General features: G+C 48.2%; 1 protein-coding gene across 1 annotated transcript in view; it reads right to left on the minus strand.

The window, feature by feature from the left end:
- Nucleotides 1-18,219, minus strand: part of ADAP1 (ArfGAP with dual PH domains 1) — a 48,973-nt gene that overhangs the window by 15,188 nt on the left and 15,566 nt on the right. The window contains exon 4 of the mRNA XM_033073929.2: nt 14,091-14,173. Coding sequence (XP_032929820.1) covers nt 14,091-14,173 — 83 coding nt within the window. The remainder of the gene's footprint in view (nt 1-14,090; nt 14,174-18,219) is intronic.

An 18,219-nucleotide genomic window follows, 5' to 3' on the forward strand; every position in this document is an offset into this window, starting at 1 on the left:
AGAGCACTCACCTCCTCTGGAATCCTGGGAACAAGCATCAGGAGAAAACACCAAATTATTCAATTCCCAAGTCTTCACCTGACTGCTGCAGGCATATCAGGTTTGATAAAGCAGACAGCCACATCCTCCCTTTTATCAGCTTATAATTGACCATCGATACAGTACAACTTCCGTGGTAACTTAATTATTGAGCAAGTGTTTACATATTAAAGATAAGAACCACAGCTGGCTGCAGCAAGCACAATTTGATTGTATCTGCTGGGAGATGTTACAACCCCTCGGTACAGAAAATGTCTTTACTGGAAGCCTTGCACTTACATTGCTGAGAATTGAATGTGGAATCTAATTTTACTTGGAAATCAAATGCTTCCTCTTGGAGTGGCATCTCTGCAACACCCACCTGGGAGCCTCTGGCTGCTTGGAGAAAAAAATCCTGTTACAGGTAAATAACCTTCAGGTTTTGATCTTTTCAAGCCAGTCTTCCATAATACAAGGCAGATGAAAGCTGGGAGGTTCCTAGGGTGATGTGCATCCCATTTACCAGCACTGAGTGCACTCAAAGCCTCATTTAGCTGGAAAGCCAGGCCAGAAAACATTTAAGGGCAGGCACGTGGTTCTAACTCACACGAATATCCTGCAGCAGCTCACTTCACTGAATTCTGAGAGCCAAACCACTCCCAAACCACAGGGCAAGGATCTTCCTTGGGCAAGACACGAACACTGCAAATAATCCTCGCTGCAGGGTTTGAGTTATTGCCCAGGAAGATGTCCTGCAGCCTTCCCTCCCTGCACCTGGAGGAGCTGCTGCCACATCCCACACCATCATCACCCCTGCCCAGGGATGCCCACACAGAGCTGGTCCTGTTGGCAAGGCAGAACCCACCTGCAGCCCCTCCTCCAGCTCATGCAGGAAGCAAAGAGGTGAGGCACAAAGAGGACAAGGAGCCCTGACACCCTCCCTGTGCACCACAGCGGGATTCACCAACCCACAGCTGCTGAGGCTTCAGCTCAGAACACCTCCAAAGCACCTGAACCACCTGAAGGGCTGGGTTTTACACAGCCAGCTTCACACCACACCTGGGGATCAGGCTAAAACAACCTCCAAGCCTGAAGAGCTTTTGATGGATCTCTTCCCTACACCAATAAATAAAATCTCATCCTAGGCAGCTGCTCACACAGAGCAAGGATCAGATGAATTCAACCCCCCCAACAGAGCTGTAGAGAAGCCAGCAGAGAAGTTCACCACAGACTTTAGATGAGCTTCTGACTCTCTGTTCTGGGGCATCCTGGAATAAAGCATTGCCCCCCATAGGCAGCATTTCCATACAATCACAAATCATGGAAAGCCATTCTCACACACAGCACTTGCTTTTTCTGCTTTGAAGAGGAATCCAAATGGCTTTGAGCAGATCTGCTGTGGTGCTGCTCTTGGCTCCTGAATGTCTTTTATTGAATGTTCAGTGCATTTACAGTGACAACTTCACAGAGGAAAGGAGAATTTTAAATTTAGGACTCATTTCTGCCCTGGCTGCTGGTGTTGCAGCTGTCCCAGAAATCAGCTGGTACAGGATGCTCTGGCAGCTGTGCTCTCAAGGGAGGAGCATTTGGCAGCACAGCCACAACCTCCAGGTTGCACAAGGACATTTGCACACCTTGATTTTTCTAGAACTATCACCTCCCATTCCCTGGAGCAGCATAATCCCACTTAATGAACTCCTGGAATCATATAAACCAAGGCCAATTCTGTCCCAATAAATCATTGACCAAAATTCCCACTGACTTGGCTAGGCTAAAATTTTCTTCCACCTTCTGCAATGCATGACAATTTGAAATTCACTCCCTTGCTGAGCAGCCTCATTATCTTTTAGGTATTTTGGGGATATGCTGTTTGTTATGCCATGCCACATACCCATCCCTCAGGAACAGCAACATTTGTAAAATAAATCCCTTTTAGCCAGCTGGGGAGGCACCTCCCTGTCCCATTTCAGTATAAGCATCCCAGAAGAGGGGTGGGGACACCTCCTTTATTGCAGCCTTCCCTGCTGCACCAGAGATTTCAAGGTGAAAACTGTGATGAGCTCACTGTAGGGGGAAAATGCAGGTGGATGTGGGCTGGTGCTGGCAAGAAAGAAGCGTCAGCAAATGCTCTGGTTCAGAGTTGAGGCTGATCTAACTCAGCTACATCTCTGGCAAACTCCAGAAAAAGACATGACCTCACCCTGGAGAATGTTCTTTATCTGGTGAGAGACAGAAACCACCCGACCCTGCGCAGGTCTCCAAAGCAAAACGGATCTTTCTTTAGTGGAAATTTAATTAAGCTACCATGAGTTGCCATGAAAACAGCCTTTTCCATGTTCTTTGTTATCCTATTGCTTCCTAGTCACTCCCTTCTCATTAGTGGAAGAAAGATGGTTTTAGGTCCTGTGTATTACTCAGGGAACGTGAATGTGCACAGTATAAAATCACTGAGAAACCCCAGACCTGGAGCACCAACTACTCTGATAAAGCATAGAAAATTCTTTCCTTAAATGTTTATCATCCAAGACATGGAGAACAAAGCCTTGTACTTCTCCTCAGCTCTCTCCAATTGGTATAGGTCCATTTATTGACTGAAAAACTCAAGGTTACAGGAACAGGCAGCCTGAGCAATATCAAAATACACTAATTCAAGTTGGTTGACCTCAAACAGGGAAAGCTCAAGGACAGGTGTAAGCCATGATAATTACAGCTGGGATGTTTCACACATTTATTGATCTTACAGTCTATCCTCACAGCTGGACTGACCCTGCTGGGAACAACTCAGGGCATCCCCAGGGAGCATCCAGAGCACACCCCAAAACACAGGGAGCACACTCAGCTGCCACGGGCTGCAGGGGCTCAGACTACCTCACCCATGAGAAACTGCACCAGCTCAGCAAATTCAACCAACCTCAAACTGACCACAAATTCAATGCTTTTGATTTGAGTTGATAAATGTAAACATTTCTGTTAAAGGATGACACAAAATGAAACAACATTTCTTAGGTGTGCTTTTTTGAGAGCTGGGAAAAAAACCCTAATGAAATATTTTGCAAAAAATCCTTAGATGGAGAACAAAATAAAAAGACCAACCCTCAACTATTTAAGATTCCATGGGGCAGCCCTTTCCCCTTTCAGCAAGGGTCACACCCACACTGCTCTGCTTCCCCTGCATGGAGCATCACTGCTGCCTCACTGCCTGCACGAGAGCTGCTGCTCCTGGGCTAATTATAGAACTTGGATCAGAGCTGTGCTGAAGGCAGCTCGACAGAACCAGCTGTTAAAACCACAGCTGGATCCCAAACTAGCTGTCAGCATCCAGCTCTAGCCTGCAGTGGTGCTACCCCCTTCCCAGAGCTGGCTGCTCCTCCTCCCCTAAGTTCAGACCCACAGGTTCTCACCTGCAAATTTTGGCTGCCTAAGTGCTTTTCTGCTTTAGGGGAGCTGAAGACATCAGAGCATTTCTCTTTGCTAGATGTTTTTCTTCCTACAGCAGCTATCTGTGAGATCCATCACCGCCCCATCACTTTGTCACTGCAATGTTCATGGATTTCCTGGAAAGCATAACAGCAGTCGCTGGCCTCTTGCCATAGCTCAGAGAGATAGAAAAAAATAAAAGAGCACCAAGTTTAACTCTAAAAGACAGGCTTTTGCATTTGGAGCCCTCTCCTTTGCCTTCTGGTGGCGACTTGGTGCGGTGTCTCGTTTTCCAGGCTGGGAAGTGGTGCAGCATCTTCCCTGGATTCCCACAGAGCCCCAGGAGGCGGCAGTACTCTTTCAGAGGGGGTTGTACCGAGTCTGAATCAGCACTTCCAAACAGCTCCTGAAAGGCTTCTCCAGCTCCTGGTCATATGATGCTAGTCCTGTGGAAATGTCAGCACATCCCGGCATGGCAGCGATGCCACGCGCGCGTCCCTGTCACAGCCCGGTCCCCTCGCACAAGGAAAAATCACAGCGAGACAAACCATGCTGTGATCTCCCCTGGCACCCTCCTCCTGAGCTCAGTTTGCTAAACAGCCCTTTGATGTGCCTTGTCTTTACTGCAGCAAAGTCCTGTTTGATGTTTGCACCATTTGCATTGTGAGGTTGCCGGCAGGGAGCGGGGCTGGGACCCACCCGGGGCAGCTCCCCAGGACAGCCCTTCCCTGCCCAGCACAGCCCTTCCCTGCCCAGCCCTGCCCAAACCCTCTGAGCAGGCTGCAGAGGATGCTGTCAGTCTGCCTGGCCTTAGATCTGCTGCAGGTTTCTTGAGTGGACTTTTTCAAATGGATCCATCTCCTTCCAAGGCAATTTGGTTCAATATCTGTTCACTCACTGTTTGAGATTTTGCTTTGCTCTGAGTGAGGCTTCAGAGAGCAGAAGCGACCTGCAAAGCATCTCTCCCCATCCACTTCCCATGGTGGCAGTGCCAGGGTATCCAAGGCAGAAGAAGAAGCAATCATTTGTTTTAAAGCAATGACTGCATTTCCCTCAAACCTGCAAGGAGAGGATGGGGAAAGGTTTCTTGGAGCAAGTCCTGGCACAGAGCTGTGTAATGTTAAATGCATAAAGGATTATACTGGGAAGACATGAAAAGGAGACTGAGCATCAGCAGTGGGGTCCCATCTGCTTCAGCCTAACATACTTTTCTGTAGACTTTTCTCCTTCAACCATTTCCATCTTTCTCCAGAACCTTTCATCTTAAACTCTCCCTCCCTTTAGATGAAAGGTCCTCCCTATTAGGCAAAAGGTTTTTGGGGAAAAAAAGAAAAAAGATCAGGCCTTAATCCCCCTTTTTTTACCCAAAATCCACAGTGCCAAGGCATGGATGGCAGACCTCACACAGCCCCACGGGGGGCATGGGCTGCTCCTGGGGCTGCAAACATCACACCTGACACACAGCAGGTGCTGCACAGGTGAGGGGGGAGCAGGGGGGCTCAGACCCACCGAGAGGGGCTGCACCTCCCTGGGAGGGTGTGGAGGGGGGAGCAGCTCCCCGAGCCTGGCTCCCAGCGTGACTCACGTCCTGGCTGGGGCTGATGTCAGTGCTGGAGAACAGAAGCCTCTCTGTGGCTCGGCAGCATGAGAAGGAGGTTCCTGTGCCAGGCAAGGTTGCTCGCTGGAGGGATGCTCGTGCTTTAACCCACTCCTGACAACAGCACATCAGCCTCCAGAGACCTTGGTGCTGGGCTGGGAGAACTGCAGGGTTTGCAGTTTCCATCAGGCACTCACCCCCTCACCCCTCTGATGGAAACCTCTGGACAGGGGCTGCTTTTTGAAGGCATTTTCGCAGCACTGGATACAACAAAATGCTCCTGAGAACCCTCAAAATGCTAGAATGCCCCTTTGAAAAGCCAATTGTAGAGGCTGCATCCTTTTTGGAGAGGGCTAGAACCCTGCTGGCACTTAACCTGGCATCCTGCATCTCTCCCTGCCATGCTCCCCACTGCCCCAACAACCACGGGAAGCATCAGCAGAACCTGCACAGCACCCAGCTCACAGCAGGCTGCAAAACTCAGCCTAGAAGCCAAATTGCCTGATCCAATCCCTGCCTGGCTGTGATGCCAGATCTCTTCATCCTCTGGGACACTGGGACAGGGCAGAGCTCCATGCCAAGGAGGTGCAGCATCCCTGTGCTCCTCACTGAGGCACAAATCCAGCCTGTTCAGAGACCAGTCCCACCTTCAGCTGCTCTGTACAGGCACACACTGCTGGGTGCACCAGCAGAGGAGCTGCTCCTGCTGTCAGCTGGGCAGAGTGAAAATGCAGCCAGACCTTGGGGCCCTGCAGCCAAGCCCTCAGAGACAAGGGCAGGACTGAGTGCAGAGATTTGCTGAAATCCAGTGAGAGCCAAACCTGGTGCTTTGGTTCAGCCAAACACCAGAACTGGTTGCTGGGAATTTACCAGAAATGGTGATTTAACAAAGGCACCACTGGTCCAACCCTAGCATGCACACCAAGCACCAACAAGCACTGCAGGGAACTGGTGCCATGAGTTCCTCCCACAGAGCATCTCCCCTCCATGCCCAAATCTCTGCTTTGCAAAAGCCAAGATGTGAATTCTTGACAAAACACCAGGCTATCCTGATTTTTGCTGCTTTTTAACCATGCTGCTGTTACTTTTTTATTCTCATCTCTAGGTCTACAAGGAATCTTCTTACAGGGATTGGAAAGAGAGGCTAAGAGAGCACAAAAAAGCATCCTACAGTGAGGGATGCTCCACAGATCCTGTGACAGCCACGTCTTCCTGATGCACGCTGCTGCCCTGAATCACAAAAACAAGAGCTTCCCATCAGTGAGGGGCAGAGCAGAAAATCATGGAGCTTCTCTCAAAGCCCTGCTCTAATTCTTGAGCCTTTCAAGCATCAGAAGAGAATTTAATCCATTTACAACTAGCATCAGATAACAGTGACACTAAAAAGCAGTTGGAGCCAAGCAGGAACTTCTTTTTGAGGCTATTAGGCAGAAATAAATTAACTTATTTCTTCATATTGAAAATTCCTCTCTGTGGACTAAGATCAAGGCTGGCTAAAGCTTTTGACAGCTGTTTGCCCATCAGCCACATCTGCACTGAGGTTAAATAGAGATTTACACTCGCAGAAACTTCTGAAAAACTCAGACCTTTGGATCAAGATGCAGCCAGTTTTTTCAGAAGTTCAACTCACAAAACGTTAGAAGAGCCAATTATAATTAGGCTTTTTCTACATTTCTATATATGGTGTAAATCAGGCGGCAAGTCACTGGCATTACAGGAAACATGCCAGCAAAAAAGCAGAATGAAGGGAAAATAAACTCTTTATTTGCTTGATACTATTGACTTTACAGACACGTAACACAGCCAGGGCTTTAAAGGCCATTTATAAATTTGCACTATAAATTATGTGGCACTAAAGCTTTTACTGTGGCATTCAGAGTCTAACGTGAGCTGGTGTTTATACAGTGACATTTCAAAGCTCAGTGCCCTCAGCAGAAATCCCTCCATGGCCACGGCTCGGGTTTGGGCACACAAACATCCCGACTGCTCTGCAGAGATCCCTCAAACCCAGCAGGGAGCGGGGTTACAAACCCATTCTGTTTAACAGAGGGCTTGTGGCCAATTCACAAACCACTCTGAGCTGCCACTGCAAGAGCAGTGACATGAACTGGTGGATCTGCTCTGGCCTGGGGTACTTGGACACTCGGACACTCGGACACTGCTGGGCTGGAGCTGCAGCCCCTCGAACAAAGGGCAGGCAGAGCATGGCTCCACTCCCACACCAAAGGCTATTTTTAGCATGAGATGCTGTAAGCTCATAAGGAACTGGGGGAAGGGAGAAAAGGTTTAAGGAGAAAAGCCCAATAAACTGATGCTGAGGTGGTTCTGTGCCTTGTCAGGGCAGAGCAGGGAGGCACCAGCCCTGCCCCATGGCCAGGTACAGCTGCCCTCACCCCACAGCCACAGCATGGGAATGGGGGAGGATTATTTCACACACACACACCAGCCCTGCCCCATGGCCAGGTACAGCCACCCTCACCCCACAGCCACAGCATGGGAATGGGGGAGGATTATTTCACACACACACCAGCCCCAAACAGGCAATGCCACCCGTCCCCTGGCAGGCAGTGGGATGCTCCTGCACACCCCAGGGCACCCAGGCAGGTGATCTTGCTCTGCACCACTGTGCTCCTGGTGCTGGACAAAGCCCAGCGAGATGCTGCTGATAACTCTTGACATGGTTGCTTTTATCTCCTGGTTCCTCCTGTGAGGAGCTCTGTTTCCTAAGGAACCAAAGCTTCTGTGAGCATTGCTCATCTATCTCTCCCTCTGGCTCCTCAGCATCCTGGATGATTTCAGCCAGATGTGGCTCCCTGTAGCTGCTGAACCCTCCTCTCTCACTTATAAAGCAATGGAGTAAATGACACTTAAAAAAATTATCCTCATCCCTGTGTTTTGCAGAACCACCTTGGGCACTGCCCCTCCTTCTGCAAGGGGCTGGCATCTCCCTGCTCTCACCCTGCCCCCAGCCATACCCCATCCTGCTCTGTGTTTGTACAGTGCACAGCATCCCCCTGACCACGCTCACACCTTCCCTGGGAAAAGCCAGGAGAGCTGCCCTGGAGTTGGTGGAAATACAAAGAGGAACATCAGCCAAGGATGTGGGCTGCATTAGGGAAAAAACAACAGTGAACTAAATCTTCCTGCTGGTCTGCATGAGAGAAGCTGAGATGGCAGCTGGCTGCCATCCTGACCACACACATGAGCTGGCTCAGATCCTGCCCAGCGCTAAAAGCAGCTCTTGATTTAGCTGACAACACCTTAGCAATAGAGTTTTGGTTTAACTCTTTTAAGATGCAGGTCTGCTGTCTTGTCAGCAGTGAAAGGATGCTACAGGAAGGACCCATGGCTCTTCTGCCCACTTGCAAGGAGCTGTTTCACACAACAGCTGTGTCTCACCCTCATCAAGTCACTCCCACGGGGTTTCTCCCGACCCACGGGGGTGATGCTCTGACCACAGAGCAGTGCTCCACACAAAGACTTTCAGACAGCATAAACCAGCACAAAAAATAGGGAAAAAAACCCAAACAATCCACCTTTGTCTCTTCTGCACCTCTCATGGAGCCCAAACCTGGGAACACTCTGTTGCCACAACCCTTGTACCACTACAGTGCCCTGAGCAGGGTCTTTGCTCTTTCTTTAAACCTCCTCACCAGCACCATTTCCTCTTCTGGTTCAACTGTCCTTCCCTGCAGCCAGGCCTGGGCAGGGCAGTGATTTTACACAGGTGAAGCTGTGTGTGTGACAGGAAAGCATCTCTCTGCAGCAGCACACTGCAGCCCCAGCAGTGTGCAGCACTGGGACCCTGCAGGCTGCACAGGAGGTGCCAGCTCCCCTGAGCCTGCAGCCCCTCTCTGCTCCCACCCTCTCCTCTTGCAAGCAGACACAGATCAGGAGACCCTGCCTGTCCCCAGGCACCCACCCTCCCACCCACAGTGTCACCTCCTGTCCCCAGGCCACCTCCACCCTGGGCTGTGCTACAGAGCAAGGGGAGGGGATGGTTCTCGTGTGGCTTCACACCCCCTCCTGCACAAACATCTCCTTAAAGACCTCGAGTGCTCAGGGCTTAGCAGAGGCCACCAGGAGCCCTCCAGCTGATGCTTTATTTCTTTGCTCAGTGCTTTGGGCTGTCTGATGTGCAGAAAGCCCCATGCCCTCTGAGGCTGCCATTAGCACTGGTTTGCTCCCTGGGTGCTGCTCAGCTCTGTAATTTGCTTCTGAGGCTGTGAAAAAACCCACAGCAGAGCTGGTGTCGCTCTGACACCCACAGCTCCTCGCTAGCTGGAGGAAATGGGGTAAGAGACAGCAGAGGATCAGGACTGTCAGTTAAAATAATTGGATTTTAACTGCAACACTGCTCACTGTTTTGTCTGATGAGGCCCAAAATAAACTGCATTACATCACTGCGGGTCACACTGAGCTAATAAGGGTGTCTTCCTCACACTGAGAAAGGACGTTTTTGTGTCCCCTGTGTTTTCTCCAGTGCTTTGCAATCAGAGCTCCTTCCAACTGTGTGAGTGCAGGGGAAAATTAATTCAAACTGCTGCCCAAATTATGCAAGAGCCTCATGGAATGGAAAGTGCATATTAACAGATTTTACTATTTTAGGGTGTTCTTTTATGTCTCATAATTTATTTTGCCATCATATTTGCAGACAAATAGGAAACAACACATAAACCAAGTAATCCTTAGGGTGCTGACAGAAGATAATACAAGCAAATAGGAACTTTCAGAGAAGTGCTACCTGAATAAACCACAGCTCACCTGAATAATGACAGTATGATCCAGTCCACAGTGCTATAGATACAGGAGTACAATCCAACAGAGCCAAAAGCCCTGACCATCACTGACTTTGCTAACATGGCCAGAATTTTACCTGCATCTTCCAGCTTCCTCAGCAGCTCCAGTGGAAGCTCACAGGCCAGCTCAGGTTGCAGTGACACCACGTTATTTTACTCTGCAACATCCCACCTATCTATGGAGCTACCAGTCAAATAATCCCAGTCCTCCAACTCCCACCCCAAAGGACAGGGTTTAAACCTTCACCTGCTGCAAATCTGGATTCCTCCAACACTTTCATGGGACCTGTGACAATTTTTATCAGCTGAGGAGCCCCAGCTTCCCAACAACAATGAACGAAAGCAGTGAAGTCAAAGTTCAAAAAGCAAACAAATTCCCTTTTGCTCTCTCTTGGCCATGCTCCCATTTTCTCATCTGTAGCCTGAGATTCATCAGAGCAGCTGCACCTTGACCAGTTTATAACATCACAGTGCTCCAGCCCTGCAAATACTATTCCCTTCTGCTTCCTGCACCTCTCCCTTGGTTAAAATAAATCCCTTTGATTAAGAGGAATCAAGAGCACCCAACTGAACTAACTTTCAGCAGGTCCTCTGGGAAGCCTTGCCATAACTGCCATCTATCAACAGCAGTGATCTATGAAGCTTTTTAAAACTGATCAAAATATGCCTTGATGTACAGATCCAGACTTTGATGGCAATTTCAACTGTCCCCTGTTTCTAGGAGAACTCAGCACCCATGCCCCACTAAACTCCTTTAACAAGGACAATTAGCTGGAGACTGACAGTAATTTTGCCAGTTCATTTACCAGAAGGGATAAAGCCAACATGAAGCACGTTAATGTGAGAGTCTCAAGACTGGTATAGTTCTGTGCTGTTGTACAAGAAATGTCCTGCTAGAGAAAGGGATGTGGCCATGGTGTTAATTAGGATTGCTGGGGTGTAAATAATGTTTTGTTTCATAAAGTCTGGCTAGGGCAAACAAATTATTTAGCTCATGCTACAGCTGAATGAAGAGCTCAATGTATGAGAGGGTGTCTCTGAGAATCAATAGTGGATCACCGCAACATTTAATCAGAGTTTCACTGATCTCACTGCACCATCTGAACCCAGACTGACTCCTCACTCCCAAATCAATGCTGCTGACACACTCATTAACAACAGAACCATCAGTCTAAAGCACTGATGGGGGCAGAGGAGCCGAAAGCTGGGAACAGCACTTGGGCTTGTGCTCCAAGGCTCCCTAGGGGAGCAAGGAACTGTGAATCTCCCCTGCAGGAGCTCCCACTGTGATCTCCCAGCGAGGGTAAGTGGCTGTGACTGCACGAGAGGGGACATCTCATTTAGGGACTGAACCAGGACCCATGGACCCACAGCCAGGCTCAGGAGCTGGTTTCAGTGCTGCCCACCCTGGGCATTCCTGCACATGGGAAGTGGCTTTGTTTCCCAGCTCTGACCCTGCTACCTGGCATCACTCTGTATCTCATGAGGCACTTTGGGAGATATGCAAGACCCTTTGGGGCAGCTGCTGCCTTTGCATCCCACATTGCCTCTTATTTATCCCCCTCCCCAGCAGCTGAAGCTTGCTGCACCCTCCTGCTTGGCTTCCCTGCACAGCTCCCTCAGCCCTGACCTGCACATCTGACACTCCTGTCCCGAGGCTCATTTCTCCCAAGTCTGGCAGTTCAGCTGTGATAGCTTCTGCTTGGCATCTACAGGCTCCAGACAGTCTCTCCCCAAAGGATATTCTGAAAGACACTGAATTTCTGACCAGGGTTTCATCAGGCTGCCTGGAAAAGGATGTTGCTCAAAACTGTTCCAATATAACATTTTCTTATTTTTGATGCAATTATTGAACAAATATCAGAATGTAAAATAGCCCCTGGGATTGGAAAATGGAATTTAATCTTCCAGCAAACATGAGAAAATGGATACTGACATTTCTATTAGCAACAAAATGTTTCATGCTTAGAAACCGGTAACCTGACACTGCTCCAGGGAATTCAGGAGGGTGAGGAAAAATAGTCTGAGACAGCACTAGGAAAAAAGAGAGATACAGGTACACTCCAGTGGGACAGATCTGGGTGTGGGGTGGGCAGGAGGGTGCCCTGGTGTTGGTGGCACCTCGGTTTGCTCACAGACAGCTCAGGTCAAAAGTGGAAAAAAGCAACAGCCCAGAGCCTCTGTCATCCCCAGCTGGGCTGAGCCTGGCAGGAGCAGGCACAGGAGATGCAGCACCATGAACAGCACAGTACCAAAACAGCCCCATGTCCCTGCAGTGACACAGAGCTGTCCAACACCCCTGGGAACATTTCTGCTGGGACACGGCCGAGTGGTGCCCTGGCAGTGCTGGACTCGATGATCTGAAGGGTCTTTCACAGCCTCAGTGATTGTGTGAGGCTCAGTGTATAGGACACAGGGCTTCCCCTGGGCTCCCTTCTCAGGACACAACCCCAGGAAATCACCCAGAGCTGAAAGCTGCACCATCATCTGGTCTGCAGGAAGGGGCACTCCTTGGCACAGGGTGAAGGACAGGTGGGCATCACACCTGGGGGCTGTGCTGGTGCAGCACACGGGGAGAGCTGGCACTGGCACTTTGGTGTGTGCATCCCTGCCTTGGTTCTGCTGTAACATCAACCTGGTCCCCCTACAGAGGAGCCACCTGGCCAAAGCTCCCCTCAGAATTTACTGTCCAGAAGAATCAATAAATGACATCCCAAATGCACAGCTCATCTGTGTGGATTTTGGAGATTGTGCCACTCTCAAAGACAATCCACAGCCTAAAATCACTTACATGATGCCCACCAGCCTGCTTCTCTTCCCCTCCTCCTCCCCAGAGCACTGCTCACTGAAAATGGCCCACCCTCTTCTCTTCTATTCTGTATTTAATGGCTTTTGAACTTCAAAGAGAGGTGAGAAAACCTTATCACTTCAGCGTGCAGTTAAATATTATGCAGCCACATTACTGAAGAACACCTACAAAACACGCTGCTAAAATAAACTCCCCTTTGAATTCTTCTTATAATATCTTTCAGAGAGCACAGAACACACTGCCCTTCTTCCCACACAGCACTGAAGCACCTACTTCACTTTAACCAGGTACACACTCTTCTCAGAGTCAAAAGGACTCATCATGTGCTTCAAATTATGCATTTTCCTCAAGTACTTGGTTGAATCCCAGCTTTTCTATCCAGAAGTTGCACTGTAGAAACTGTAAACATTATTCTTGGATGGGTATTGTACACACATTGGCAGATCCATTCCAAAATTATCTAAGAAATCAAACAATTTATTGTTAATAGAACATGTCCAACTCCAGCACAGAGCTTTTTAAAAAAAACCTAAAATAAAAATGTGCCTGATGTACTCTCTATGAATATGGATACTCCCCACACACTGTGTTCCTCAAGTACACAATACAGCAGAGCTGAAATGCTCAAAACATAAATTGAGAATATATGAGATCAGAATTTAATTGTGGTTTTCATAACAGCAAGCTGCTGGAGCTACCTGCATATGATTAGTCTTGAAAAGCATCATGAAAATAATATTTTAACCTTTGATCTGTAGCATGGTCTTTGTTAATAAAATTATCCCAGAGTCATCCAAGCAGATAGCCAGTGTCAAGTACTTAATATGCAGAATAAATTAAATGCCACTTACATATAGCAAAGAAATACCCAGCTAATTTCCTGCACTTTCAAGCTGGTGCAGCCACACAGCAAACACAGTGGAGCTCTGTGTCTCCTCTTCAAATCCTGCCCTTCTGCAAGGAAATCATCCAACCACTGCTCTGCCATGCCTGCCTTGCAATGCCCCTGTCACCCTCTGGGCTCTGAGATGAGCAGGTGCCACTGCTGACACCTGCACACGGTGCACAGCAGTGACAGAGCCCTGGAGAGGGGGGGACACACCCAGCAAAGGTCACCTCGAGGGCACCAACATCCTTTATCCCCATCCAGCTCCACACCTCCTGCTCCCAGACACAAACCCAGTGGGGCTTGGTCTGACTTGCTCCTGGTGAGCAGTCAGTCAACAGAAACTTGATATCTGATTTGTTTCCATCAGGTATCCAAATTCCCAATATTCCAAATCAAATACAGGGAATGCCAGGAGGGATCTCATGCAAAAGACCACTTAATACTTACTTCTGCTTAATGGCACGTGGGCAATAATCAACATAAAGAACATACAAACACAGGGGAAGAAAATGGAAGGTGCTGGACATCAAAAAACTTCTCTGCCAAATTGTCTTTCACTACCTGCAGAATAAGGCTCCTGCTTCTCACTGTGGATGAACTCTTTTCGTTCGTATTTGGCTCTGATCCACTGCTCCCGCAGTAGTCTGGAAAAAAAAATACAGAGAAAAGGAAACATGGTCCAGGATACACTAAGAAAGAAGCCAGAACCATTAATTCTTCAATCAAAGACAAGTGTAATTTAGAAGTCTTCCCAAAAATTGCATTGTACAGTCTGGAGTAAAGGGTTTCTTCTGCTTAGTGTTGGACAACAATAAATCACTTCCTTGTACATCCAATTTTATTGGAAAATTATTTTTTTTTTAAATGCACAGATTTAACAGAACAACCTGTTCCCACCCACCCAATCAGCCTCTGTATAAAATTCCCTCAGTATGTGAACCATTTCAGACCTAATTTCCTCTGACCACATTCTTCAGTGAGCAGGGTCAGTAAATGAAAACACCCAACTGCATACAAAAGGGATTACTGCCCTGAAGATATCACTGCAGAGGCAGAAGGTGCTGAAAACCCATCTGGACAAGCTCTTCCAAACTCACAGCCCATACTGCCAAGTTTAAGAAAGCAATCCATGATGCATGGCAGCAAATATGATTAAAAAGTCCTTTACTTTTAATCTTTTAATACTGAAACGATACCAATGATTTATACACCAAGACCTCAATTTCCAAAAAGGAAAAAAATACCCCAAAGGTTATAATTTTTTTTTTTTTACTATTTTATTTCAGCATGAGTGCTTGAACCAATGAAATAACTTTGATCTAGAATATGCTGGAAGTTGCTTCAAACCATTTTTAACTGAACTTATTTCTTAATTGCCCTAGAACCCTAAATAGCCCAGCAGGCAGATCACAGTCAGAAATAAAGGCATGTGTTATCCCAGCTTCACAGCAGACATTTTGGAGCAGCCTACACTGAAGACAGTAAAAGATCCCCAGCACTGGGTGTGTTTTGTAAAACCATCACATTTCAACACATCAACTTCCCTGCCAATGAAAAACTGTTCATATGCTTAATCACCTTTTCTTTTTTGCTGATTATGCTAACTAAATGGTATCTTTCCAGCAGACACATCCCAGAAATGCTCACATGAACATACCAACATTGCTTATGAAAATTCATCCACAGGTACAGCAAACACATTCAATAAATCTGGAAGACACTATCCAATGAGAGCTGTGGCTGTGATTGGTTTCCTGGCAATAAAGGAGGGAATAATTACATGGATTTTGTTCCCCCTGTTGTGGTAGGTCCTTGGTTGGGGCACCTTCTCCCCAAGGCTTGGGGAGCACCACTGCTCCAGCTGTGAGCTCCTGCTGCAATAGAAACAATGCACCAAGTCTGCCTCTCCCCCTGCTCCTGTTTCCATGGCTGATCTTCAGCTGTCACACACCTGCAGATCTGACTGTGCCCTCTGAACACCCATCTCCCTTCTGCAGCCATCCTGTGCCCTGCTCTGGCTGCAGCCCATCCTCAGGAGGTTCAGGTGCACTTTGTACAATCACAGAAAGGCTTGGGAGGGACCTTAAAGGTCATCTAATCCAACTCCCCTGCTCAAACCCCATGCAGCATCCAGCAGGATGCCTTTTCTGCATCTGGTATCCACAGACATAGAAGCCTGATGACCCAAAACGTGGCACCCAAATGCCTGTTCCATAATGTTGTCACTAATCAGCAGAGCTACCAAAATTTAATCATAAAACAAACACAAATATTTGAATTTACTACCCTTCTTGAAATATTCCTGGCCAGCTGCTGCAGACAGCTTGTTATCACTGATGCCAAACTTGGACCTTTTCAACAAGATGATCAGGGATCGAACTGGGAGCAAGAAAATTCACACCACCCTCAGCTCCAGCTGACGTCAGTGGATTCAGCAGGAGCTGCAGCTGCTGGAGTCTGAGAGGCACTCTTCCAGCACGGGGTTTAAATACAGTATAAATTAAGATTCATGTGCAGCAGTGGGAAACACTCCTGCTGCAGGATGCAGATCACACACCAGACACTCTGCAGGGCTCATCCCTGGGGGAACATATCCCTGCAGGACCTGCCTGCCCCCAGCTCTGGTACAAGAGGGCACCCCCAGGCAGGCTGCAGACACTACATCCCAAGGGGAACCCCAAGAAGCTGCAAAATGCTCCTGGGAGCCCCCTGAGCATCTGGCCCTGAACACAAAGTGGCTCAGATGGCAGCTCCCAGAGCACATGGGAATCCAGCTGTGCCACCTTCCCGGCAGCTCACACATCCTTCCCCTTTCCTTGTCATCACAAACCCAAACTCTTTCAGCAATAATTTCCCAGGGCACACCAGGAGCAGACCACAGTTTGGACAGCTCAGTGCAAGGCATCAGCTGCAGCTTCTGCTCCAGTGGTTATTTATAGAAAGCAGAACAACTCCAGTAAAAGAAACCAAAACAAAAACCCAACTAGGACAGCGAGGAGCTCACCATCTCCCTTCACTGCAAGGGAGAAGCTTAGCAGGGATTTGACCCCATTCACTCTCCTGGACTAAGTGCAATCCTGCCATAAAAAGCTGCTGGTGCTAAACTCCAGCTCAGATGAATTCATACAGGAGCAGGAATGTGTCCTGGGATCTATGGGGTCTGTAGGATCTGAGAGCAATTGGAGGGCAGGAACCATCCAGGAGACCCTCAAACCATGCAGGGATTGTTTGAAAACAGCCACCACCTTCAGTAGACTGCCAACCTGATCTTCATTTATTTACAGGGGCTTTAGAAATATCTGTTGCTGTGTTTTAGTTGAAATGTACTTTTCCAGGCATGAGTATGTGTGTACACAACCCAGGGCAGAATCACACACCCAACACAGGAGCCTCCATCCAAACCCACCTTTGACTCCAAAAGGAGTTCTGTGACCAGAAAGCACTGCAGTAACAGCCCCTTAGTATTTTACTGCGTGTCTGGTGATGGGATAATGTAGCAAATAAGCAAATATATTATTTGTGTTTGTCAGAAAAATGTAAGTGCATCATTCCTAAACTGCAGAGATGCAGAGCTTTCAGGATCAACTCCAAAATCTTTAACAGCCCACCTAAAGTCTGTCAGGCTGCTGGATACAGGGAACTTGTCGTTTTTTGGCAATTAGAAAAGTGCTTGTACTCATCAAAATCCTAGAGGCAAATCAAAAAAACCCCACCAAGAAAGCAAAATGCTAAGGAAATCCACATTTCCAACAGAACAAGGGAAAATTCACCCCCAGATGGGAAAGGACTGGGCTTCACTGAGGGGGCAGCAGGTCCAGAGGCTGACAGAGCACCATTGGATGCACTTGTTTGCTTTCCTGCCCACCCACATGAAAACAAGGGCTCTGCCCAGGGGCCAGCAAGGAAGGTTCCAGAAGAAGCCAGTGGAGCAGTTTGCATGTCCCACCTACTCACAGCTCACAGCCAAAAGCACCACAGGAAAAGCTGCTCAAGCAGTTTAATATCAAAGTGTGGCTGCATGGCTGCAGTGTGCTGTGTGGAGGAGGTGCTGGCCAGCCAAATTCAGAGCCTCCAGTTTATTTTTGCCCAGGACTCTCAGCTGGGCTGGCTGATGCACTCCTGAGCACACCCACAGATGCTGCACGGCCACTGTGGCTTTTTTGGACACACAAAACCCCAGCCAGAGGTGAAAGTGGCCCCAAAGACATCAAACACCACACACCACCACTGTCTAACTGCATCCTTGTGAGGCACCATCAAGTCCAAGAAAGACAGAAGAAATGAATGTCATCCAGGAACACCATTTCCAGAAGCCAAATTTGTAGCTTCTGGAATTTGTCAGAGGTTTTTCCAGCAAAAGCCAACATGCATTTCCACAGGCAGCTTGGTGGATGCAGCTATGCCAGGTTTCTGTCAAACAACTGCTTTAATGAAATTTTAAGTCTGAGTCCAAATTCTTTGCTCAGACTGCAAGGAGAGCCACTGCAGCATAGACTAAAAGCCTGTCTAGCTTCACAATCTTTTCCTATCTAGTAAGCTCTTGCTGTGAGGACTTGCTTTTAAACAGTTTTGTGGAGGCATGAGACAGCTGGGGGCTCCTTCCAGGCTCTCTGTGCATCACCTCAGCTTGTAGAGCCTGAGGATTGATGTGCCATCCCCCTACCAGGACCAGCAGGCTGCCAGAGGAGAG

This window comes from Catharus ustulatus, chromosome 16, assembly GCF_009819885.2.
Source record: "Catharus ustulatus isolate bCatUst1 chromosome 16, bCatUst1.pri.v2, whole genome shotgun sequence".
NCBI lineage: Eukaryota > Metazoa > Chordata > Aves > Passeriformes > Turdidae > Catharus > Catharus ustulatus.